Raw genomic sequence first — 25,756 nt, forward strand, 5'->3', positions numbered from 1 at the left:
TTTTCGAAGGGATTCCTCCCGGAAGGCAAGTTCAACCGCATCCTGACGGAGCCGGTCTCCCGCGACCCGGGCCCGCGCCGGAGAGGCCGGAGGCCCCGCAGCGAGATGGCCAAGGCGGCGGGGATGATGGCCGACTCGCCCTCCAGCATGGGGCCGCTCTTCATGAACGGGCTGATCGGCAGCATGGACCTGGTGAGCCTGCAGAACCTGCGCAATGTGCCAGGGATCCCCCTGGCTGGGCTCATGGGGTTCCCTCACGGGTTTGCCGCCGTGCCCGCTGGGGAGGATGCCAAGAATGGCCTTAACATGCTTCCCATGATGCTGCACGGCATGGCAGCGGTCCAGCCTCACATGTTCAGCGTCAGTGGGCTCCTGAGCCAGCCACCCAGCACCAGCCCGTCCTCCACCTCTGCCTCAGCGCCTCCTGTGGCCACGGTCAGCAGCGCAGGAACTGGCTCTCCTGCTGCCTCCAGCCCAGCTGGCAACGAGGGCTCTCGCAACGAGGCCACGACCTCCTGTGCGGGAGTGGACAGAGAGGCGGGAGACGCGCAGGACAGCCTGGAAACCAGAAAGGAAGACAAGCTCCCATCAGATGTAACAACGAGCTCGGCCTGTGTCAGCAGTAGCCGTGCGGAGCCTGTGGTCACCACGTCGTCAACGACAAGTGGACACTTGGCGTTTAACCCCTTCCTGATCCCAGGGATGTCCCACGGACTGCTTTACCCCCACATGTTCCTCCCTCATGGGATCAGCATGGCCCTACCCAGCATGCCGCAGGCCGGCCCCGCTGACGGCTCCGGCAGCCCCAAGAGGAGGAAGAGGAAACTGCGGGAGGAAGGAGGGGTGGAGACGGGCGCGGACAGCAGCCTGCAGACTGAGGGCGGACCCCCTGAGCAGGCCAGTGAGCGCCAGACTGAGGCCGGGGTCGAGGCGGAGGACAGCACAGAGCAGACCTCAGCCGAGTCGCCGGGGAGCCCTGCCGCGAAGGCGGAGAAGGAAGTTGAGGAGCTGGAGGAGGAGGAGGTGGTGGAGAGGGAGGATTTACAATAGACCTTCCCCTGGCCTACCTCTTTGTACTGTGCTACCAAGTTACCGGTTTGTGGTTGCGTAGGTCAGAGATTTTCATGTAAAGTCTTTTATTATCCACTTATTAATGTTTATAGATCTCCTGCACAGTACCAAACTTGTGATTCTTACTATAGCCCCATCCCCTGAATGCCTTGGAAGGAAGACGGGAAGAGAATAAAACACTAAAGGCTCTGTGTCGGAGGCAGGAGGGTGCTGGGGTGGGTCTTCGAGAGGCGAGCCCCAGCTGGACCGTACTGGGCAGGGGTGCAGCGCGGTGCGGGAGGGTGTCCTGTCACGGGCGCGCGTTGCTCCCCCGGTTCAGGAGCAGCTTCGCGGCTGCAGACCCCACAGTGTCTCGGGGGTCGTAACGATGGTGTTAACAGGGTTCTAGCATTCTTGCCATGCTTCTGTGTGTCCGGGTTCCAGAAGAGCTCTGGAATGGAGGCGTACCCTTCAAGTCTGGATAAAAAGAAAGGCCTCTATGAAAATAAGAAAACAGTCGATAACAGGCACCCCAAGACAGATGAATAGCATATTTGCTGCTAATAAGTTGTCTTTCTGGGCATCTTTGTTCATGCAAGGTTGGTTTAGAATTTTGCTGCTACGGGAAGTTTTTTTTTCAGATTTTTTTGGGGTGGGTGGAGAATTACAAAATTCCCAGGTTCCTTAAAAAGTACCATGTAGAAAAATGATATTTTAGAAGCATTTTAACAAATTAAGCTATTTGCTGAAATCAACAGCAAAGAACAATCCTTGGTTGCTTTTCTTTTTTTTTTTTGCTTTTCTGGTCTTTTTGCAATGACACTTTTAAAAATGTTCTTACAGTTGCTAAGTTGCAACGGACCATGTGCGCTTACATTGCCCTGCAGGCAGTGTTCAGACAGCTGTCTCTGTGTCCGGAGGCCACTGGATTAGTGCCATAGGGTACCCCTACCCTTTGAGGGCCAGATGCTTGCAAGTGTTTAATTTTTGCCAGCTTGGGACCTAAGGAAAGACTGCTGGTGGTTCAATTGATTGAATTGTTCTGTAATTAAGAGCTCTGTGAACCTCAAAGACAGAATTACAGTTGTCACAGCAGCTGTGCTGCACTGCTGCAGGAGTGGGGGAGATGATGAGCATCAGTCCTGCGCTGCTGCAGGAGTGAGGGAGATGATGAGCGTCAGTGCTGCACTGCTGCAGGAGTGAGGGAGATGATGAGCGTCAGTGCTGCGCTGCTGCAGGAGTGAGGGAGATGATGAGCGTCAGTGCTGCGCTGCTGCAGGAGTGAGGGAGATGATGAGCGTCAGTGCTGCGCTGCTGCAGGAGTGGGGGAGATGATGAGCGTCAGTGCTGCGCTGCTGCAGGAGTGAGGGAGATGATGAGCGTCAGTGCTGCGCTGCTGCAGGAGTGAGGGAGATGATGAGCGTCAGTGCTGCGCTGCTGCAGGAGTGGGGGAGATGATGAGCGTCAGTGCTGCGCTGCTGCAGGAGTGGGGGAGATGATGAGCGTCAGTGCTGCGCTGCTGCAGGAGTGGGGGAGATGATGAGCGTCAATGCTGCGCTGCTGCAGGAGTGGGGGAGATGATGAGCGTCAGTGCTGCGCTGCTGCAGGAGTGGGGGAGATGATGAGCGTCAGTGCTGCGCTGCTGCAGGAGTGGGGGAGATGATGAGCGTCAGTGCTGCGCTGCTGCAGGAGTGGGGGATATGATGAGCGTCAGTGCTGCGCTGCTGCAGGAGTGGGGGAGATGATGAGCGTCAGTGCTGCGCTGCTGCAGGAGTGGGGGAGATGATGAGCGTCAGTGCTGCGCTGCTGCAGGAGTGGGGGAGATGATGAGCATCAATGCTGCGCTGCTGCAGGAGTGAGGGAGATGATGAGCATCAGTACTGCGCTGCTGCAGGAATGAGGGAGATGATGAGCGTCAGTGCTGTACTGCTGCAGGAGTGAGGGAGTGGACGAGCTGAGTGAAGATCGAAGGAGCAGGTGGGAATTTTCCCCTTGTGTCCAGTGCAGTGGAGGAGTTTCTACTGAACATGAAAGGACTAATGCACCAGCAGAGTGTTTAGCTTATTGTAAAGTTTTAGGGTGTCCTTTCTCCTGTTTTACATGTGAAGGTAGATTTGATAAATCTATTACTTTTAAACAATGTAAAATCTATATTTTATTTTTACAAGGTGCCCTTGTAATTTTGTTTAATTCATTATACTGTGTTTCACACAATCAGGACCAGTTGTCTCCATGCTTGTAGTACTGTCCTTTCCACTTTATAGTTTTACCTCTCAGTTACTTCACACCTCGTTGATATACTTACAAGTGTTTGGCATCTCTCTTTATTTTATACTGAGAGGCGTTTAAAAAGGCGACGAATGTTACTGGATTTGGTATTCATTTGTTGCGTTTTGAAAGCTTCTGAGTCCATTTGCAGCTAAGCCACTTTGACAGAACAGTTGATTTTCCTGTGTTATGTTACACGTTACATGTTTTTGCACAGAAAAGCAGGGCTTGGCAGGCTCACTGGCATCTTGAGGTTTTCTTTGTGGTTTTCCTAGTGTGAAAGCTCACCTGGAGACTGTGCCTCTTCCTCATCCACAGCAGGTTCGCACTGTCATCAATCTCACTTTTCACGACTAGCATTGATGTTGCCTTGAAACAGCTAGTGGCTTTTTCCTGTTTTCTTATTTATTTTGCTTTTTGTTTTTGCTTTTGCCAAACGTTACCAAATATAATGAGAAACCATTATCATTATCATTCTTTGTTATTATTTAGTTATATTGGAAGTACAAAATGCCTTATTTAGAGTTATGCCTATGGATGTTTCTGTGCATTTCCATATTTGAAAATGTATATAAAAGTACTTAGTGTAGAACTTCATTTTATCAAAACTGAAACCTGGTCTAAGAATCTCACTGGCCTGAGTTCCTTGAAATTTCCCTTTAGTTGTATGCATACTTTTTTCCTTTCTTGGTAACCTTTTTGCTTCTGGATTTAAAAAGCGAAACGCACAGTTCATAATAATAATAATAATAATGCAAAGACAGGTGTTCCAATCTGAAGCTCTTAATATTTTCTCAAGTGATCTCATAAGCACAAAAATCTGAGGAATTTCACAGATCTCTGCAAGTTCACATGAATGTTCTTTTGTCGATGAAAAGTGATTTTAAGCGATCCCTTTTTTGTGCTTCCCAAAACTGTTAGACTGCCTAAGCACCTCCCTCCGTGGCGTTACTAATGAGGAGTAACTTGGCACGTTTGCGTGTCTTCACCACCGTCATGAAGATACTTTTCAAAACCCCGTTGAGCTTGGCAACAGAAGGTGTGTGCATACAACTAAACTGGGTGGCACAGTTTTAGTTTCCTGCCCCTCTGACACAAGTCTGGCTGAAGCGTTTGGACTCTCCTCAGAAAAAAAGAAACAGTTTCCTCAGCTATCACGTCGGCGTCACAACACGAAGACAGTGGAACAAGCCCAGCAGCAGCTGACCATCATTCATCCGTTCACAGAGGGGACCTGTTCTCTTGCGTTTGCTGTGAGAAAGACTTGAATCTCTTCGCTGGTGCAGTGATTAAGGGCAGTCGAGGTCACAGAAACTGTTAGTATTTATTCAGTTTACATTCTGTCGTTTGTCGCTATTTACCATGTTTGTATTTTTTTTTCTGTTACAGTCTTGCTAATTTATCCAAAGGTCAGATTGTTTTTGGAGTCGTGTGTATTTCAGATGTATTTATTGTACACTTCTTTCTTACCAGTATCATTTTTATACCTGTATTCTAACTTATAAGGGTTCAGAAGGAAAACCTGCAGGATCCAAATCTCTTTTCGACACTGACGCTGTTAGTTTTCCTTTATTTTTTTTTCTAATTTTTGCCTCCAGTGGAAACAGGGATAGTTTGCAGCTGATCTAAAATAAATCTTTATTGTACTGAATAATGAATTACTGGGCAAAGAATATCCAGGCTGTCTGAGTGTCTCACTGTCTGTGACTGTCAATCATAGCGTCCGTGTCTGTGTACTGTATTAAAGCACCTCCAGCTAGACTTATTTCCTATGTGAGTCGTTTTCCATTAATAAATAAATGTGAATAACAAGCTATTTGAAAGTGGAGTTATAATAAAAAACATATTTATATTCTTGACCTGCAAGTTCCTATTTTTATCCAGAATTTTTTTTATTTCTCATTTTTGTTTAGGTCAGGTTTTTGTCGTTTGTAATTAGTTATGCACTGGTATCCCATCCCGGCACCTGTTCTGTACTAGTTAGAGCACAGTACTAAATAGTACATAGTATAATTAGTAATGTAATCCTACAACACTAAAATCACTTATTTACTCCAACAGAAAGGAAAGAGGCTTCCTTCTGACACAAAGCCCTATCATTTATCAATCATCACAGATTTATGACTCTCATCTTCGGCTGATGATATACTTTAGTAACTGTAATAATGTGTGATCTGTTGTTCTAAAACAGGGCTCTTCAAGGTTAATTGTCAGGAAACATTTTGGTATTTTACCGAATTTGTCCTTGTAAATGCACTGTGACACTGTGGTTAGCATTGCTGTCTCTCACCTCTGGGGCCCTGGGTTCAATTCCAGACCTGGGGTTGCTGTCTGTGTGGAGTTTGTATGTTCTCCCTGTGTTCATGTGGGTTTCCTCCCACAGTCCTAAAAAAACACCGGTAGGTTAATTGGCTTCTGGGAAAACTGGCCCTAGGTGCAAGTGTGTGCTTGTCTGTGTTTGTGTCTGTCGTGAGATGGATTGGCACCCTATCCAGGGTGCATCCTGCCGGAGGCCCGTTGCTTGCTGGGATAGGCTCCTGCTCCCCCGCGCCCCTGAACTGGAAGAAGCGGTTAAAAAATGGATAATTATAAAACCCTGACATCACTGGCCATGCCTAGAGCATAAAGTTAAAACTAGCTGGTGTGTCTTGCAAGCACACATTTTGTGTCAACAAGCAAAACTGACAGCTTAATTCAGACAGTGTGCCTCACAGAGCCCTGTTTAGTAAGGTGCTTAGTTCTGGGAGTTTATTGCATGAACAGACAGTGTGATGCTCAGATGGGGCTAAAGGTTTTTTGGACTACAGCCACCTGCACTGGATTTGTAGTTTTCTTTTAATGCAGTGAAGGCCAGTGGTTAGCCACACGGGTGTAAGTTTTTTCTCCCTGAACCCAAGACTATTCCGGATTGTATGCTACAGAAGCAGAGTGTGTTCTGTGTAGATCTGAAATCTGCCTCTGCAGCTTTTACGGCGTTAGTTTTTATTTTTTGTTGAACTAGCTCCTGTATTCCCATGTGGACCAATCACATAACTCAAAACATGGTATGTGATCTTTTATTGTGCAATAAAAGATGACTTTCAACTTTCACTTTAAGTGTGCTTGTGCCTTCTGCTTTTGTGTTAGGAGAACATAACCTGTTGCCACCTGTAAGAACAGAGCAGAGTTTAACAGAACAGCTAAAATGGAATATGAATTTTCAGTCTTTTATTGTTATTGACTTTGCTAGCAAAAGCAGATTAAGGAAAGCGACTGCAAGCTGAACCAAATTACATGAATGTGAAGTTCAAGAGTTTTCTTTCAGTGATTTCTAATTGGACAGAAAGCATTGAAATATACCTGATAAGGACACAAGAAATATTAATGAGGGGAGACTGTTTAGTGCATTCACCTCATTTGGCTGGCAGTTTGATGTCATTGGGTGTCATTCAGCTCTATTCTTTGACGAGCTAGGGTGTGTAACAGCATGGGCTTTAGTATTTACCAATGTCAACACCACAGTTCTCACCATAAGATACTCTCATTTACAATCGAGAGTCTTTATTATCCCCGGGGGGGGGCAAGTTGTTTTACAGGAGCAGTGTTGGTGTACAGACGGACAGAAGAAAAAACCGACAGGAACAACAAAATACATATTTGCATGGAAGTCAAGTGTTAAATAATGATATGGTTACAGGTATGAATGATTTAAATCGTTCAAAAATAATCTTTACAACATTGCAATAACCTAATTACCAAATTCAGAGTTGACTGACTTCTCTACACTTTTATCCAAACTGTTACACTTTTATCCAAACTGTTAATCTAACGATACAGCGCCACATAAGAGACAACGACAGAAACGTCGGTAGACACTACAGTGTGTATCCTGGGGCGGCCATATTGGAGCGGCGGCGGTGGAGGACGGGGTGGATTTTCGCGCCACTGGGGCCGCGCGGCATTGTGGGATAGCGGTCCTGGAGCCGGAGGGACGGAGCGGGGGGCTGCGCTGAGGTAAACGGGCTGCGCTTTCGGCGGATAGACCCGGCGGCGGAGAAATGCCCGAAGTCGGCACGGAGGCCGGGTCCGAGCCCCGGAAAGTGGACGAGGGCTACGTCCGGCGGACCCTGGAGGCGCTGTGCCAGGAGCTGAACATGGACGAGCAGACGGGCAGGGAAGCCCTCCAGAGTTTCACAGCCATCTGGGACACATACACCCTGGAGGTGAGGCAGACCGAGGATGCGCCGCCGCCGCCGCCGCCGCGACGTCTTTACGGTTTTTTTTTATTCCAAACGCAGTAAGCGCTTGGGAAGCTCTCATCGTCAGTGTCCGTGTGTTTGTTTTATTGTCGTGTTGTGTTCTGGTGTCTCTCTCTCCCCCCTCCCCCCGGAGGTCGTTGTTAGCGCGCAGCCGACGGAATGAACTTCGGCAGCTGAGCTGCACCGCCAGGGTCGCGCAGTCTGTAAACAACACGTCCCCGTCTGTTCCCCCGCACCCCCCCGTCTTCCGCCTCTCCTGTGCGCAGCGGAGGAGCAGGACTGTGCCCGGCGACTCTGTGTTTGTTTATGTGGGGGTCCCGGCTGACGTCGCCGGCCCAGCCTGGTCTGTTGTGTGCCGGCCGCGTCAGAGGGAAGATGTCGGAGCGCTGACGTGATTTGCGAACGGGGGACAGGGAGGGCAGGGGCAGGTCGGGGGGTTTAAAGGGAAGCGAGGGGCGTGTGTCGGAGACGCGGGGCTGCCCGGGGCGCCATTGGCCAGCGCGGCGCACGGGAGGGACGGCGTGTGTTGTTGTGCGTTGTTGTGCGCATTTTCAGTTCGAGGTCTCGAGTCCGCAGGGGCGACGCGCGAAGTGTTTATTCTCGCAGAGGCGCAAGTCAAGGTTTACTCCAGGCTGAAAAGGAAAGCAGCGTTTTCTCTGCGGAGCCTCCTTCATGGGGCACCTCTTTTTCAGCAGGGAATAAACCTTTACCTGTTCCTTTGCAGCCTAGAAGAAGACGGAAGATCACTTCATTAGCCATATAGAATTTCTTGCATCGGGAATACAGTTTAGCCTGGAATAAATTTGTCTTTTCGCATACACCAACTTGCTCTCCATGAGACACACAGGCACACAGATGGGGAGAGAGAAGCTTGGGGTCGGAGCACAGGGTCAGCCATTTGTACGGCGCCCCTGGAGCAGCTGGGGTTGAGGGCCTTGCTCAGGGGCCCAACAGAGTAGGATTCCTCTGCCGGCCGCAGGATTTGAACCGGCAACCTTCCAGCCACGGGCGCAGATCCTTAGCCACAGAGCCACTGCTCTGCCCACACATGCTGATGCAGCCAGCTACTTGTATTTCTTCTTGGAAACAGTGATGCTTGTTGGGGGGGTCGGTAGGTGTTAAGCGTCTTTTTAAACTCAGAGCAGTCTCTCCCCCCCCCCCCCCCCAAAGAAAAACCTGACCCGGCTGGAAAAGACATTCCTGAAACGCAAACCGACGATGGTTGTACCCTCCCATCTGCGGTATGAAGCGCAAACACATTCACGCGTGGAAGGAAAGACAAATCCAGGAGCTGTGTGACGGGAGTCGGAGATGTTTGTGGGGGAGAGGGGGGTTTCACTTATCAAAATGGCCATTACCCTGTGTGTAGCTGCTCTGGAGGTTCTTGTTTGTGGTGCTTGTCCTTCAAGGATTGTTGTTATTAGATTATACCATGTATTTATTGTTTTGTTTATTGTCTGTATATTCTGTCACTATGTTTTGTAATGTATTGTGTACATTGTGTGGTATCTGCTGTACTGTGCATGTCCTGAGAGAATAGTGCGAATAAGAATCCCATTGTATTTATGGGAAATAAGCTAATAATAATAATATTCTGCTCATCCTGCAGGGTGAAGTGGCACACTGGCTCGCCTGCTCTCTCTATGCCGCCTGCAGGAAGGGCTGGACCCCCACAGTGGGGAAGGGGGTCATGGAGGGCAACTGCGTCTCCCTGACCAGGATCCTGAGGTCCTCCAAGCTCAGGTGAGCCCCCACTCTCCCTGGGTCCCCGATTAACTTTAACCCTAACCCTTCTTTTTCCATCCATCTGTACGCCAGCACTGCTGCTGTAAAACAGATTGCCCCCTCGGGGATAATAAAGACTCCCTCTCAGAAAAGAGCAACTAAGAATGTTTGTTTTTTTATTCATGTGGTCTGGAAAAGCTGATCTAACGTGTCTCTGCAGTTGAATTCCCTGACATAACCTGCTCTGTTTTCTGTCTCCCCGTTTCTTGTCTCTCGCCCGGACCCCAGCTTAATACAGTTCTTCAGTAAGATGAAGAAGTGGGCGGACATGTCCAATTTGTCCCGGGAGTTCCGGGAGAGGATCGCACGCCTGGAGAGAAACTTCGAGGTCTCGACCGTGATCTTCAAGAAGTTCGAGCCGATATTTGTGGACATGTTTCAGGATCCTCAGGGGGAGCCGCCTCGGCCGGCCCGAAGCAGGAAGCACAGGTACCCCTCTCTGTCCCTGCGCGGCCTTGGAGCCGCCATCACTGCAGCGACTGGAGAGCGTGGTAGCGTGGCTGTTTACTTCAGAACGGCCAGTTCCTCTCTTCTAATACTCCACCAAGGAGGGACTGACGTTGTTAATGAAGTCACTGTCACGGCTGCTACAGGTCTTTTACCAGAACCAGGGGTCACTCTCAAGGGTAGAGAAACCTCTGTGCTGCCTGTGAGATAGATAGATAGATAGATACTTTATTGATCCCGTGAGGGAAATTGCAGTGCAACAGCAGCTTAACACACACAACACAGCCACAATGTAACGAATTATATAATAATAGTACAATACATACAATACAATACAAGAGTTACTCACAGTCCAGACGCACAAGAACAAACTAGAACAGAACAGTACACAGAAAATCATATCACACTCATATCACACATATGGATATAAATATAGATGTAACTGTAGATATAAATATAAATGTATTGCACAGGTCCCTGGCATATATTGCACAGAAAGTGGTTGTAAACGGGAAAAAGAAAAAGAAAAAGAAGAAGAAGAGAACAGATGTAGCAGTAGATGTGTAGATGCGTTTAATCCAGATACAGGTCACTGTCGATGTTGCCTCTGCCAAGACGCAAGGTGGATGCGTTGTACAGTCTTATGGCAGACGGCAAGAATGACCTCCTGTAGCGCTCCCTGTTGCACCGTGGATGAATCAGTCTATTGCTGTACGTGCTCTTCATTCCTGCAAGCCTGTCATAGAGGGGATGGGAGAAGTTGTCCATGATGGCCTCTAGTTTGGACATCATTCTCCTCTCAGCCACTACCTCCAAGGAGTCCAGGTCAGACCCAATGACAGAGCTTGCTCTCCTGATGAGCTTGTTCAGCCTTTTGGAATCTACTGCTCTAATCCCCGAGCCCCAGCACACCACTGCGTAGAAAATGGCACTCGCTACCACCGACTGATAGAACATGTGTAGCATCTTACTACACACATTGAAGGACCTGAGCCTCCTCAAGAAGTAGAGTCGGCTCTGTCCCTTCTTATAGATGGCCTCGGTGTTCTTAGACCATTCCAGTCTATCGTCGATGTGCACTCCCAGGTACTTGTACGAGTCCACCATCTCCACGCCACTCCCATGGATGTAGACAGGAGTAGGTTTGACCTTTTTCCTCCTGAAATCTACCACCAGTTCCTTTGTCTTTGTAACATTCAGTTCCAAGTGGTTTACCCCACACCACTCCACAAAGCTGCTGACCAGTCCTCTGTACTCCTCCTCCTGCTCACCCTTGATACATCCCACAATTGCAGAGTCATCTGAGAACTTCTGCAGGTGGCATGACTCTGAGTTGTACTTAAAGTCCGAAGTATAGAGGGTGAAGAGGAATGGAGAAAGAACTGTCCCTTGAGGTGCCCCTGTGTTACTCACTACCTGTTCAGACACACAGTTCTGAAGTCTCACAGACTGTGGTCTGCCTGTCAGGTAGTCAGTGATCCACGAGGTCGTGGAGGCATCGACTTGCATCTCTTCCAGCTTCCTCCTTAGAAGTAAGGGCTGGATGGTATTGAAGGCACTGGAGAAGTCGAAAAACATGATCCTTACAGTGTTGCCAGCCCTGTCCAGGTGTGAGTAGGCCCTTTGCAGCATGTAGATGATCGCATCCTCCACACCAACACTGGGCTGGTAGGCAAACTGTAGGGTGTCCAGTGATGAGCTGACCAGGGGTCTCAGGTGGGATAAGACCAGCCTTTCCAGTGTCTTCATGATGTGAGAAGTCAGTGCAACTGGTCTGTAGTCATTGAGGACAGAGGGGCGCCCTTTCTTTGGTACCGGGACCAGGCATGATGTCTTCCAGAGCACCGGGACTCTTTCCAAGCGCAGGCTCAGGTTGAACAGTTGCTGGAGCACTCCGCTCAGCTGATCAGCACAGGCCCTCAGAACTCTGGGACAGATGTTATCTGGTCCTGCGGCCTTACCCTCGTGCAGCCTCTTCAGCTCCTTCTTCACCTGGTCAGTTGTGATGGTCAGCCTGGCCTGGGGGTTGGTGCTCATAGTGCTTTTAGTGCTGCAGGTGTTAATGGCGGAGGTGTTGGAGAGTGGCAGCTGTGGGGGATGGGTGGGTGAGTAGCCGTCGGGGGTTGTGGCTGTAGGCGGCCATGTTTGTGGGGGGATGGAGGAGGTATTGGGCAGTCGCAGCTGTGAAGGGTTAGCTGGCTGTGGGGGGATGGGTGTTGCGCCACAGAGGACCCAGAATCAAACCTGTTAAAGAACTGGTTCAACTCGTTGGCCATCTCCAGGTTCCCCTCTGTTGCACCCCCAGCCTGTTTGAAGCCAGTGATCTCTCTCATACTGCTCCATACATCTCTCACCCTATTCCCTTGCAGCTTATCCTCTACCCTCCTCCTGTAGGCGTCCTTGCTCTCTCTTAACTTCTGCTTTAGCTCCCTCTGTACACGCTTGACCTCTTCCTTATCTCCCCTCCTAAAGGCTCTCTTCTTGTCATTCAGAAGAGCCTTCAGGTCGCTGGTAATCCAGGGTTTGTTATTGGAAAAGCAGTGTACGTCTTTGGTGGGGATGGTGTTGTCTACGCAGAAGTTAATATAGTCAGTGACACAGTCCACCATGCTGTCTATGTCGTCCCCATGTGGTTCGCACAGCACATCCCAGTCGGTGGCCTCCAAAGCACCACGAAGATCCTCCATAGCCTCCAGAGACCATCTCCTCACAGTCCTCATGGTCGCAGGTTGGCGCTGGACAATAGGCGTGTATATTGGTGTGAGCAAGACAAGGTTGTGATCTGATCTGCCAAGGGGGGGAAGGGCTGTGGAACTATATGCATCCTTAGCATTGGCATATAATAAGTCCAGTGTTTTGTTTTCTCTGGTCGGGCACTTAACAAACTGGTGGAAAGTAGGCAGAGTGGTGGAAATGGATACGTGGTTAAAGTCCCCTGAAATAGCTATAAAAGCGCTTGGGTGCTTTGTTTGTAGCCTGGCTGTGACTGTGTTTATGACGTCACACGCTACCTCTGCATTTGCCGTAGGTGGGATGTAAACAACAACAAAGATGGCGCATGTAAACTCCCGCGGCAGATAGTACGGACGCAGTCCTACGGCTACCAGTTCGATGTCCGGGTTGCAGACTCGCTCCTTAACATGAGTATGTCCAGGATTACACCATCTGTTGTTTACAAGCACCGCGAGCCCCCCTCCTTTCCTCTTACCGCTCTCGGTGTTTCTGTCCGCCCGCACCGTCTGAAAGCCGCCGATGGTAACATTCGAGTCCGGAATAAGTTCCTGCAGCCATGTCTCGGTGAAACACATGATACTGCATTCACGATACTCCCTCTGGCTTCTCACCAATGCTCCCAGTTCGTCCATCTTGTTCACTAAGGACCTCACATTTCCCATGATGATCGAAGGAAGGTAGGGTTTAAATCTCCTTCTCTTCGCCTTTCGCGTCGCACCAGCCCTACAGCCTCGGCTTCTCCTCCTCAGCTCCTCCGGCACCGATGGGTTCTCTCCAGTGGGTAGAGCCGGACGCGCTAGCGCGATCAGCTGGTCCCGCGTGTAGACAATGCTTCTGTGGCTATCGGCATTGCAACTCGATAGCCACAGAGGTCCAAGTATCAGAAAAAACAAGAAAACGTTTCTCAGCTTCCTAGTATCCATCATGTTGTGATCGCAAATCTAGTTGCCGGCAAAGGTATGAGGAAAAAACACTAACACACTAGCATTAACTAACTGAAAGAAACAAAAAGACAACAAATAGACACAGAGCTGCTGTAGCAGGCTGCCACTAACACGGCGCCATTTTGAAGCAGTTAGAATTGTTCAGAGTGATGCTGCTCCCCCCGACAGCCTGACTATTCACTGGCATTGTTTTAGGCTCCGTGACGCAGCCACAGAGTCTGCCTCTGTCTCAGTCGCCTTACTTACTACTTTATTTAAGGAACAAAATTAAACCGTAATATTTTTTCCTTCCGTCAGGCGCCTTCCCTGCCACGTCAGTGATGTTTTTAAGTTTTGCTGGACGCTCTTTGTGTACACGAAAGGTAAAATGTTTTTACCAATTTTCAGCATGCAGATCTGATTTACATTTATGTGTATAACAGTAGTAACGTCTGAACTTCGCCAATTGACCTGTTTTTGTTCTCAGGGAATTTCCGCATGATCGGGGACGACCTGGTGAATTCATACCACCTCCTGCTCTGTTGCCTGGACTTGGTGTTTGGGAATGCACTGCTGTGCCCAAACAGGAAGGATCTGATCAACCCTCTCTTTAAAGGTAACGGGCCAGGCCTGTTGCGTATCGGGGTCATTAAAACCTTCACGCTCTCCACTGCAGTGTTTTATACACTTAAATCTTACTGGGTTTTTTAATACTGATAATTATTGATTAAGAACCTGGTTGTCTCAGAGTTCTGCACTGGAGGGGTTTTGAAAACTCTTACGCCCTACTCCAGTGAAAACAATTTAATCTCTCTAAAGAATCTTACTCTGTTTCACGTAAATGTTTTTCGTTGTGCATTCTCTTGAATTCATTTGGGTAACTGAACTCTTACTGTTTAATTCATTTCTGTTCCTCATTGATTAACCTGTTACACTGAAGCTAAGTCATCCAGACAGTAGTTCAGCATGCAGTAACAAATGGACACTTTTTGGGATGCACAATGTTCCTCTTGTTGTTTATGTGTCGACTCTTTGTTTTGCAGGTTTGCCCAAAGACTACCACAGCCCCGATTATAGTGCCCCTGAGGAGCCCCTCTGTGTCATCGACAAGCTTTGTGAGCTCCACGATGGACTGGTGGTGGAGGCTAAGGGAATCAAAGAGCATTACTTCAAGCCTTACATTAATAAACTCTTTGAGAGACAGGTAGCATCTTTTTCATATATTGGACCTTTACTGTCTGTCCTGAATTTTGATAAACTTTTCCCCAGGTTTTAGCTTTCTTGCAAGATGAGAACGTGACAGTCGGATTTGAGACCCACTGAACATTTGTAGGATGACCTGGGACAAAGCATCTGGGGCTCAGAGACCTGTGAACAGGCACCTGCTTGTCCAGGCTCTGCGAGAGGAACAGGACAGCAAAGCACAAGTCTCAGATGTAGAGCTTGACTTGCTTCAAATAGTGGCCACTATTTGCTACTGGCCTGTCACATTCACAGTTGACAACAAATGTTCATTAACAACCAGTTAATTTACTGCAATGAGCAAGAACTTGCAAACATTATTTGTGAACTTTATATAGTTTGAAGTAAAAAGGTTTTTTGATGCATAGTGTATTTTAGCATTTTAAAGATGTATTTTTTAGCTAGTGGATATAATTGTAAGTTTAGTCTTAATAAGGTACAACACTGGCATGTATTGATAGTAATATTGCTTGTTCTTTATTTTAAGATCTTGAGAGGAAACCAAGTGACCCTGACTGAACTGCTTGACACTACCAACTTCATTGACAATAAGTAAGTCGGATGCCTGTCAGCAACTAGCAGCTGCTGTAGTGGTTAACAGCAGCTCTGGCATCGTTATGCTCATCTTAAACAGAGCTTTATTTGCAAGTAATTATATTAAAGTTTTATTTTTTTAATTTAAAGAAAGTTTGGGAAGGGTTAGTTCCATTTGTTAAAAAATTGCATTGTACACTCTAAGGATTTTTGCAGTCAAGCAGTTCTTATCGCAGTTAAATATAGTTGATCAAGATCTGTTCTGTAATTAAGCTACAGTCTTTTAACAAATTTGAAGGTTGTTCATCTTGTTTAGGTCTTGTGTTGGCTCTTTTCTGTGCTCCTGATGAATGCTGAGAATTCTGAATCCCTGTTTCTGTCACAACAGCAAGGCAGTCAACAGGGAGTATGAGGAGTATGTGCTGACAGTGGGGGATTTCGACGAGAGGGTCTTCCTGGGGGCGGACGCCGATGAGGAAATCGGGACGCCCCGCAAGGTGTCTGTGGAGCCCCCTGAGGGCCGGCTGTCCGCTCGTATGCAGGTGGAGTGCAACCTCCAGCAGCATTTCGACAAGGTACCAGCTCCTCATTGGCCAGCAGCCATGGGTTCACAGGCTACTGCAGATGGTCTTCAGATGCTTTTTAAGATGGTATTCATGTCTGATCTTCAAAGGGAGACCTTCTAATCGCTGGCTACAGTGTTTTGCAAATGTATTTGAATCCATGTCTGGGAAAGGACTAGGACTTCTTGTTAAGAGTCCCTAATCTAAAATCTCTTTTACCCATCACAAGGCCCTAATATTGACATCTCATTATATTGGTTTCTGCTCAAGCCTTGAGGTTAAGTAATAGAATTCATCTGGGATGAGACTCTGCTTTATGAGTCAGAGCAGTGCACCTGTGATGTTCATGCTGGCTTTTGTTGTATCAAGAGTTAGGCTGCATACAAACCGCTTGGAGAACAGCTAAAAAGGAATGCAGCTGAGGCCCGGTGACTACTTCTCCACAGGCACGGTCCTTTGCACCCTCCACACCCCTGACCGGCCGGCGATACCTGAAGGAGAAAGAGGCCATCGTGACCCCTGTTTCCTCGGCGACGCAGAGCGTCAGTCGCTTGCAGGGCATGGTGACGGGGCTCAGGAACGCCCCCAGCGAGCAGCTGCTGCAGATCTTCCGGTGAGCACGGCAGGCCCAGCCGCAGAGCTCTTCTGGGACCCAGTGTCCTCTGCTGTCCTGTGTGTTAACACTACTGGAGTTAGAGCAGCGGGGGAGAGCTAAAAATAAAACTGAGTGGTCCAGACATTGTCTTCTGAATTTATTTATTGTTTATGAAGTACAAGAAGAGAGGGAGGTCATTTGGCCTGCCTGGCCAATAAAATTATGCACAATATTGTGAATGAGATCCTATTAGCGCACGGATTAATTCTGCATCTGTCAATACGATATACATTGTTTGCCCTTTTCATTGCTTCCCCACAGTGTTTAGAAGATGAAATGATGTCAACATCAGCGAAATCTTTTCTGAAATATTTAAGTGTTCTTGAGTTCCTTTTATAGCCCCTATTTTGTTTTCTATTTTGGGCTCATCGGTGAAGCTGACAAATTTAACTAGACCAAATTCTGTTGACCACTTCTTAATCTCAAAACATCTGGGGTATTTTTGTCCCCGGCCTTTAATGGATGGGTGTGGCATTATCAGTTTCTCAGTCAGTGGTAGTAAATCTTGTTTTTTTTTTGTAGCGTTATGTGATTGGCATCTTTTCTTAAAGTAGTATTGTTTGATTAATTGCAATTCTTGTTTCCCACTGCTGAAGGTCTTGTTCCCGAGACCCCACAGAAACAATTTTAAACCGGGTGAAGACTCTGGGAGAGTCGTTCCGTCAGCACTACACTCGAGCCACTGAGGATCATGCTGCATCTCACATGGGTGAGAGAACCTTCATTTACAGCTGCAGGAAACCATATCTCAAGAACATGCTCATCAGAAGCTTATAAAAGTCATCATTATTGCTTTACAACGTCTGTGTTGTTAGTTGAAAGATTTTTTTCTATATGAATGCTTTTTTTAAAGACATTTTCTTTGATCGGGAAAAAAAATTCTGATATAATTTTAACATTAGTAGTAGCTATTGCATAAGGTTAATTGCTGTATTTTTTTAGATTTTGCAGATAACCGATTAAAACTTGCTGAAATTCTCTATTATAAAATACTGGAAAACGTCATGGTTCTGGAAACACGAAGGCTGCATGGCAAAGACATGGCTGTAAGTTCATGAGCTCTTGAAAGGCTGTTATTTGCAACATGTAACATGACTTCTCACACATTTCATCATAATTCTTACGTTTGCGTTTTCTCAAATATTTGGTAATACAAAGTGGCTGAAGACAGTTGGAAAAATTGTTTTACAAAATAATTATAAATGGTATCCATCATGATGCAGAAAACCTTTTGCGGGTTAATTGTTTCATAATCTTCTATGGCTAAAAAAGAGGAGCCTTATTGAATTGAGCTCCTCACATGTTGGCTCTTTGTAACCAAATTAATAAAAAAAACTAAATACAAATGAACTAGAGTTCATGTGTTTTCAAAGCCAAAGCCCTGTGTGTCTGAGCATGTTCGTGTTTCGAATGGTGTTCTGTCACCACCGTGCATTCCTGCTGCTCGCTCTAGCTCAGCAGTTCTGCTCTGTCTCAGGTGCTGCTGGAGCAGGATATCTTCCACCGCTCCCTGATGGCCTGCTGCCTGGAGGTGGTGCTGTTTGCCTACAGCTCTCAGCGGACCTTCCCCTGGATCATTGACATCCTCAATCTGCGGCCTTTTTACTTCTACAAGGTAGGTGGGGGGGGGGGGGGGGGCGCGGTTTTCCCTGCATTTTTTTGTGTATATGTGAAAGCCGAAGGCCTGTTCGTTAAACCTTTTCTGACAGATGAAGGTGTGAAGGTCGGTGTCTCTTTCCATTTTCTTTTGGAAATGTAGTTTTTGGAAAATATTTTTAAATAAGATAAAAATGCAGTAGAATTGTAATTCGTTCAGTAGACATTCTGTTTCATGAGCGTGTTTCAGTACAATGTGTTTGTGGAAGTCTCGTCCTGGTTTTCTAGTCCCGTGTCCCTGTTTTCCTCCCTCTCTGCCTCTGTCTTGTTCTCATTGTTCTTGCTCTGTGCCAGGTGATAGAGGTGTTTATCCGGTCAGAAGAAGGCCTCTCCAGGGATATGGTCAAGCACCTGAACAACATTGAGGAGCAGATCTTGGAGTGCCGTGCTTGGAGCAGCGGCTCGGCGCTGTGGGAGGCGCTGGAGGCTGCTCACAGCAAGGTTCCCACAGTGGAGGAGGTAAGGAAAGCTGCTGTGACAGTGCAGGGTGTGTCTGGCCCAGGGGTGTCCCACCGGAGGTGGGACTGGTTTCTGTCGAACTTCAGGACTATACTTGGGACTTGAGAAGTAGTGGTGACTGTTACCTACGGGAAATAATAATGGCTTAAGTGTAAAAAGCTAGGAAACAGCAGCCCTCAAGGAATTTATTTGGATACCCCTGGCCTACACCTTAATCTCAGCAATGCATGTTTTGTCCATTACGTTAAAGGTAAATGATTTAGGAAGTGGTGCATGAAATTCGGTCTTTGCAGCTTTTGTTTGGAATTAAGGTCTTTAGGTCTGAGAGGATAAAAGCAAACTAAGGGAAACGCTATCTAGGCCATAAGCGAAGTAGTTAAAGTGCACAGTGAGCTCTTTGGTCAGCCCAGCCGTACGCACTTCAGTGCTCAGTGCAACAGTCATCATTTCTTCCAGGTAACCTTTCCCAGCAATTTTGAGACCGGCAGTGGCAGCAGTGGACCCGCCCACCTGCCCTTGGTCGCGCTGTCGCCCATCGTTCACCCGCGGCTGAGGGAGGTGAGAACAGGCCTGGGCGGGAGCGCACGCAAAGGTGAGCACCTGCCCTGTGCTGCTCGGGGCCCTCGGCCCTCGAGGTGTCTGGGGTCTCGAGGTTTACACTAAGAAGGAGCCGTTTTTTAGGAATACTTGATCAGTTCGCAGTTATTGTCAGCTCCTAAAAACTGTCTTTTACTTTAAAAGTTAATACTGGTCCACATGCTGTACGCGCCTGTGGGGTTTGAGCAATGTCCTTACACCTGTCTGACCTCTCTGCAGATGTCCCCCCTTCCCCAATCTCTCTGCACGACCGCTACAGCTCCCCCACTGCCGGCAGTGCCAAGAGACGTCTGTTTGGGGACGATAATCCGCCTGAGTCGCCACTCAAGAAGATCTCCATCTCTCAGGGGGGAGGGCTGAAGATTGTCTCCACCCCCTCCACCCCTCGAGATGCCACGCCTCTCTCTCCTGCCCGCACCCTGTTAACCATGGCGGCCGCGATGGTCACTACCACCAGCGGGCAGCAGCTCACCATACCTGTGCAAGGTGAAGACCCAGCCTGGACCAGCATTGAGCAAGCGCATGCCGTTTCGGCTTCTGTGCAGGATGTGGTCTTTCTCCGTTACCAATTGCCATTTCTCATGCAGTAAAGCTTTATTCCAGTTGTTTTATTTAGGAATCTCAAAACCTGCAGTAACCCATCTGTGAATGGGACCTAATTTCTTTCTCCTTGTGGATTAATATTAAATATTTGCTGTGTATTTTTATCGGGAAAACTTTTGTTCAGAGAGTATAAAAGTAGAAAATCAGAATCGTACTTCAGATAAAAGTTACATGCTAATACAATACATGGTATCTGAAGCATTTGTATATATCTAAACAGGGACATCCAAAAACTCAGTTTTGTTTGAAGCAGCTGTATTTCAACTGATCCCACATTAGAATTTTACTCATTAACCCTCCTCTGTTTCAGAGTAATCTGATTTAACTCTTACATCCTACATCTCGTGCTCTCGTGTATTCCCAGGTGTGGCAAATGAGGTGGGTGGAATCACGTTTATACAGGTGCAGCCCGGAGAAAGCAGCCCCCTCACAGCTCAGGCTCTGCTCCCTGCCTCCCCCAGCCGCTCTGGGCCGGGCCTGTCCGCACCAGAACCCCAGAACAACGCTGGCAAACCCCGGAGGACTGGCTCCCTGGCGCTGTTCTTTAGGAAGGTGAGCAAAAGGAGCAGGGCAAGCATAGCTGGGAGCAGGCCTCATTGCGTAGAGTCTAACTTTTTGTTGTGTTGATAAAAACAGACTTTTTTTCATTTTAACTTTACCCTCTTCCCAGGTGTACCACCTGGCCAGTGTGCGGTTACGTGACCTCTGCCTGAAACTGGACATTTCCGCAGAGCTGCGGAGGAAGATCTGGACGTGTTTTGAGTGCTCACTGGTGCACTGTAGTGACCTGATGAAGGACAGGCACTTAGACCAGCTTCTGCTCTGTGCTGTTTATATTGTCTCAAAGGTAAGCTCTTTAATGCAAATATTAAAGTACTTTATGCCTTTCACCGTACTTGAAAGTTTCCAAACTGCACTTTCCTACTTGTTAATTTATTTTTAAGGATTTTAGCACGGAAGATTTGAAACCTGCCAGTTTCTTTTGCAGGTAACCAAAGAAGAGCACACCTTTCAGGATATCATGAAGTGCTACCGCAGCCAGCCCCAAGCCAGCAGTCATGTAAGTTAATACGTCCTCAACATCACTATGCATTTACCCTGATATCTGCACCTAGAGGAATCATTCTGTTTATTTAGGATTTAGGGAGTTGTTTAAAAAAATTACACTTGCTTTATTTTAGTACATACAGGTGAAATTCTGGATGGTACTCGCCAAATCCTTCCAGCAGATAACTTCCCTGCCCTGAAGCAAGGACTGGAGGATTCGGGAGAATTAAAGAGCGTTTATTTAGGGGGTGCACCCCCCTTGCAGAGGGTCATGCGTGCATCCAGCCATGTTGTTAAAGCTGCTATCTTTCCAGACGTGACTGGAAGAGGCACGTAGGTCAGTCAGCTGGGGGTCGAAAGGCCTCCTCTCGAGTGAATCCTTTCTGATGTCCACTAAGCGCAGGACCATTAACACACTGTTGTCCCTCGTCTTTTCTGTTCAGGTATACCGAAGCGTCCTTCTCAAGGAGCGGCCTAGAGCGATGTCGCCAGACAGGCACAGCATGGACGGCGATATTCCCAGCATGGCCCGTGATGGTAAGACTTTTACCAGGAATGTTTGAATGCTGCTTTTCCAAGCTTTGTAATCCTCAGCCTTTGACGGAGTTTGATAACGACAGCAGCTGTGCGCTGTGTGAACACGTCTCGGGTCGCAGCGGCGCGTTTTGACGCTCGTTTATGGTTTGCGTCTGTTCGGGTTTCTCGTTTCTCTGCCGTGTGTTGCGCTGCTTTCTGAGCGTGCCTTTCTTCCTGGGACAGCGGCGGCCGCTGCTGGGGGGAGCGATTCCAGGGCAGGCCCGGCAGAGGACAGAGGCGACCTCATCCAGTTCTACAATACCGTCTACGTGCTGAGGATGAAAGAGTTTGCCCAGAAATACGCAAGATCAAGCCTTGACCACAGGGTACCGGATGCATGTTTATTCTAGCACATCGTGACTTTATAGAATAGACCATAAAGAATACTCAGATAAAATAGGTGGTCTCTCCTCAATTTTCTTGCCTTTTTAAATTGCCATTTTCTTTGTATTTAACATGCATACCAAAACCAAGCCTGACATGACCACTTCCAGATAAACAGCGAGTGTTTAAATGTTAAGATAAGATAAACATTATTGTCCCCCTGGGGACATTTTTTTATGGACACGCATTACCCCTGTACATCAGAATACATCACAAAACATTACACATGACTTCTACTGCACATTTGTAGCTCATTCCAAATAGAAAGTCATGACATGTTACACGTGCTTAGTTTGTTACAGCATAAATGGTTTATACTGACACAGTTGCATTTATTTAATTTATCTTGGCTTTTTAAATAAACATTTTCTTAGTATTATACATGTGTAATAAAGCCAAGTCGGGCTTAAAACCAGATAAACAGTGAATATTTAAATGTTTAGCTTAATTAGGACAAACTAAAGGGATTCATATTGGTTGAGGTTGGTTCCCTTGAATCTTTTAAAGCCTGTTATCAGAATGAATAAGTGGCAGGTGGGGAATTGGCTATAAACGCCTGGCTGTGAGTGAAGAGCGAATGCGCTCAAAGACAGGACGCCGACCATGCAAGGGCACTCCTGGAGGCAGCTCTGGTTTCGAGTTTCGTGTTTTCCTCTCCTGCAGGGAGAGGCCCCGCCCTTGTCTCCGTTCCCGTCGGTGAGAGCACAGCCCCTGTCTCCTCGTCGCGTCTCCCAGAGGCACTCGGTGTACGTCTCCCCTCACAAGAATGGCTCCTGCGTCACCCCTTCCTCCGCCATCACGTACAGATTCAGTGGCAGCCCTTCCAAGGTAACGCTGTACGCCTCCTTCTGACACCGGCTTGTCAGAGGTTCTGATATTTCTTTCTGCACCTTTCCACTAATGTGTGTTAGATCAGTGAAACATGGCATTTTGCTTTGTAGATTTGTCTTTGTATCCGACAGTTCAGTTGTCGGACCAGAGTGTTGCTGTGAACTACTGTATGTCCATTTCTTCCATTTCCGAGTCATGGCAGGAAAGGCTATTATTAATGGTATCGTGTTCTTGATCCTTTTGATACAGGGATGCCCTTTAAATTGAGCGGAGGAGAATGAATTAATTGCAGCACAAGCAGATAGACTGAAGTATTTTTTAGGTGCTACTATTCCAAAACATTTCCAACGCCATGTGATTCTAAGCTATTGTAATTCCAAATGGGTTACGAATGTTCGTAAGACTTGAGCCCCAGCTGAAGCAAATTAAAACTCTTCTTGTTTCATGTTATCTCTTGGGGGGAAAAATGATTTGTGCTCTTAAGTGTTGGTATTATTACTTGTGTTGTTGATAGATTGTGTTGCAGTCTTCTTGGGTCTTTACTCTTGCTTTCAAAGCCATTTGTTGTCTGATTGTTGGCGTATTTGAGCTGCAGTGCTTGGGGGCAGTCTGTAGAAGAGAAGCCTTGTGCCTTGTAACCTGTTTAGCCCAGGATATCTGTGCAAAGGGCAGCGATTGACTTTAACCCAGGTCTCTCTGATGTTTCTCTCAGAACCTGAGAGACATCAACAGCATGATCAAGCAGGGCGAGAGGATGAGCCGGAAGAGGGCCTTCACCATGGACAGCGACTCGGAGTCCCCCGCCAAGAGGCTGTGCCAGGAGAACGAAGATGTCCTGTTGAAGCGCCTGCAGGATGTGGTCAGCGAGAGGGCCAACCGCTGACCCCTGCCAGCGCCTCACTCCGCACACCAGGAACCCATCCTCTTGGCACTTCCACAGAGCGAGGTTCTACATCCCAGCTCCAATCGAGTCCTGTTTGTGATGCAGGGAACTCTGTTCACCATCACAGCCTGCAGTCTGCAGCTTTATTAACACACAAGGCTTGGCGCAGACTTTTTCTTGGGAAATATCCTCGGGAAGACTTACACTAGGTGAAAATAGTTATCCTGCTTGTGTACCACTTCTCTGAATATGAGTTGAAAGTCACCATATTCTCTCTGCTTATGACAGAGATTCCAGATAAAATGTCCAGTCTCACCTGAGCCAAGAAAAATGAGTGTTGATCTGTCTTATCTGTGCTGGATGTCTTAGCTGGAATGGAGAGCTACTCCAGGGCTGTGAGAGCCATATGGAACAGAAAGCTCCCAAGACCAAGAAAAACTCAGTCTGCATTAGGTAGTTGCCAAATTATCACCTTTCCTATGCTGATAATAATGTGGCAACATTTTATACTAAGATGTGTAGCATCTACACTTCTTTATCAATTTTATTTTTTAAACAGATGGTTCATTTTCACCATGCTTTAGACCTGCTCAACTCCTCCAATCTATTTTCTTCTACGTTTTTAGCGTTTCTATATATGTATTCTTTTTATGTGTTTTAAGGTGGCTTTCTAATAATGTCAGTTTTGTGAACTACATTCAGTGTATAATTACTGAAGCTTGGGTTGTGTGGAATATTTTCTTCTGGCTGATTTTAAGTGATGCTTTGATACTTGACCAACAGAAATCAGTGCCTTGATGTTTTATTTTCAATTTGAAGGGCTGACTGTTTTTTAATAGAAGAACCTATTACCGAAAAAGCTGCTATAACTAATAGTTAAAAAGGCATAACTTACAATTTTGACCAATTCTGGTTATATATTCAGAAATTGAAAAGGACTGTCAGCCTCTGAAGTAGGATTACTTTTGTCTCATGTCAAAAAGAAAAGCAAAACATTTTAATTGTCCATAATTCCTGACTAATTTAACATTTCATGTTGCATAAATTATAAACACAACGTGCTTTGATAAAAAGAAAATTATTGCACATAACCTAAACGGCATGCTTTGTTACCTTCAAGAGCACAATGTGTAGACTCTCCAATGAAACAGCTATCCAGCATGAACTTGGAGGCATCAAGTGTGTATCCTAGCAACAGCCTGACAGTTTATCTGCTGCACCAGCACTGAATGACACCCCTTTGCACACTGAAGTTTTAATAAAAGCTGTGTTGAGCTTTCTCCTGGAAACCAGAGACGCTTTCTGAATTTGATAACCTCGATTCAGCGACGTGTAATCAAAGCTCAGGAGATCTGAGGACTGATGATCAGTATCTTGCATCAGTTAATTAACTAATTGCCGCAGTGCTCCATCTTGCTGGACCAGCTTGTTAGCAAGGCTTGGTGACGTAGCTCATCCAGCATCCAAGACGGTGTTGAGCCTGTTGGCCAGCTTGCACAAATGCAAAAAAAAAAGCTCTGAACCCTGCTCATACTGCATTTTTGTTCGGAAAATCCCACAAGATTGTGAATATCCTCTAACCAGTTCAGTCATTGTGGTCTTCGGGCTTTTGATGTTTCAGCTGAATGTGAGCCAGGTGGCTGAAAGATTGAAGTTCTGAAGAAGGTTAGTAGATGTTTGGTTGAGCCCCCATTGGACAGAGTGGTGCAACCGATGGTTTGTTATATGGCAGTGCTGCTTGGTTTTTTCCAGTGTGACAGTGTTAGAGTTAACTGTTTCTTTAAGTGGCACCTGACTAGTGACAAATCTTGACTATAAAACAAAACAGGTGATGTTCGATAAACCTTTCAAATGCCCCAGGAGGAAAAAACATGTACAGTTTATCAGTGCCTTGAAATGTACATATGAAAATAAACTAAGAGTTTTTTATATTTTAACTTGCTTCTCATGTTTTTATTTGATATATTTTACATGTCTTCATGGGTCTGTCCATATTATTAAAAATAAACGGGGGTTAATACTGGAGAGAAGGTGAGAAAGATTTGTTCACTTATGTATTCAGGGTATATTCATAAAGTGAAATTTTACAAACTGGCAAAAAGACCAACTAACATTTCCCCAAACTAATAACAGCATCGAATCAATTCTTTCTAGGGTACAGGGGACATATCTTAGAAAATTAATTTTTGGACTAGTGACTAAAAACTAATACATGCTCTGCTCCTTTGTGCAATTGAATGAGTCTCTGTTGGAATAGTACCAGTTGATTTTTTTTCTTCTGA

General features: G+C 46.8%; 2 protein-coding genes across 10 annotated transcripts in view; both read left to right on the forward strand.

Annotated features, from left to right (window-relative positions):
- chd6 (chromodomain helicase DNA binding protein 6) overlaps window positions 1-6,408 on the forward strand; it is a 36,301-nt gene extending 29,893 nt beyond the window's left edge. The window contains exon 38 of the mRNA XM_088937420.1: window positions 10-6,408. Coding sequence (XP_088793546.1) covers window positions 10-1,050 — 1,041 coding nt within the window. The 3' untranslated portion in view covers window positions 1,051-6,408. The remainder of the gene's footprint in view (window positions 1-9) is intronic.
- A 180-nt stretch (window positions 6,409-6,588) lies between these two features.
- Window positions 6,589-25,756, forward strand: part of rbl1 (retinoblastoma-like 1 (p107)) — a 34,026-nt gene continuing 14,858 nt past the window's right edge. For 7 of the 9 annotated variants that reach the window (XR_016094498.1, XR_016094500.1, XR_016094494.1 and 4 more), the window contains exons 1-22: window positions 6,589-7,520; window positions 9,166-9,299; window positions 9,570-9,770; window positions 13,763-13,827; window positions 13,932-14,060; window positions 14,488-14,648; window positions 15,174-15,238; window positions 15,609-15,795; window positions 16,230-16,396; window positions 17,035-17,147; window positions 17,381-17,484; window positions 17,916-18,053; window positions 18,389-18,553; window positions 19,010-19,145; window positions 19,370-19,636; window positions 20,118-20,305; window positions 20,424-20,600; window positions 20,742-20,813; window positions 21,244-21,337; window positions 21,560-21,702; window positions 22,424-22,588; window positions 23,304-23,537. Coding sequence is in view for 2 of the 9 variants with exons in the window: in XM_088937630.1 (XP_088793756.1) it covers window positions 7,356-7,520; window positions 9,166-9,299; window positions 9,570-9,770; window positions 13,763-13,827; window positions 13,932-14,060; window positions 14,488-14,648; window positions 15,174-15,238; window positions 15,609-15,795; window positions 16,230-16,396; window positions 17,035-17,147; window positions 17,381-17,484; window positions 17,916-18,053; window positions 18,389-18,553; window positions 19,010-19,145; window positions 19,370-19,636; window positions 20,118-20,305; window positions 20,424-20,600; window positions 20,742-20,813; window positions 21,244-21,337; window positions 21,560-21,702; window positions 22,424-22,588; window positions 23,304-23,474 (3,207 nt within the window). In the remaining 7 variants the exon portion in view is untranslated. Of the gene's footprint in view, window positions 7,521-9,165; window positions 9,300-9,569; window positions 9,771-13,762; window positions 13,828-13,931; window positions 14,061-14,487; window positions 14,649-15,173; window positions 15,239-15,608; window positions 15,796-16,229; window positions 16,397-17,034; window positions 17,148-17,380; window positions 17,485-17,915; window positions 18,054-18,388; window positions 18,554-19,009; window positions 19,146-19,369; window positions 19,637-20,117; window positions 20,306-20,423; window positions 20,601-20,741; window positions 20,814-20,934; window positions 21,134-21,243; window positions 21,338-21,559; window positions 21,703-22,423; window positions 22,589-23,303; window positions 25,412-25,756 lie in introns of those variants that run through there. The other 2 variants (XM_088937630.1, XM_088937631.1) reach the window with 2 other exon arrangements.

Source organism: Atractosteus spatula, chromosome 19, assembly GCF_055471065.1.
Source record: "Atractosteus spatula isolate fAtrSpa1 chromosome 19, fAtrSpa1.hap1, whole genome shotgun sequence".
In the NCBI taxonomy this organism is placed as follows: Eukaryota; Metazoa; Chordata; class Actinopteri; order Semionotiformes; family Lepisosteidae; genus Atractosteus; species Atractosteus spatula.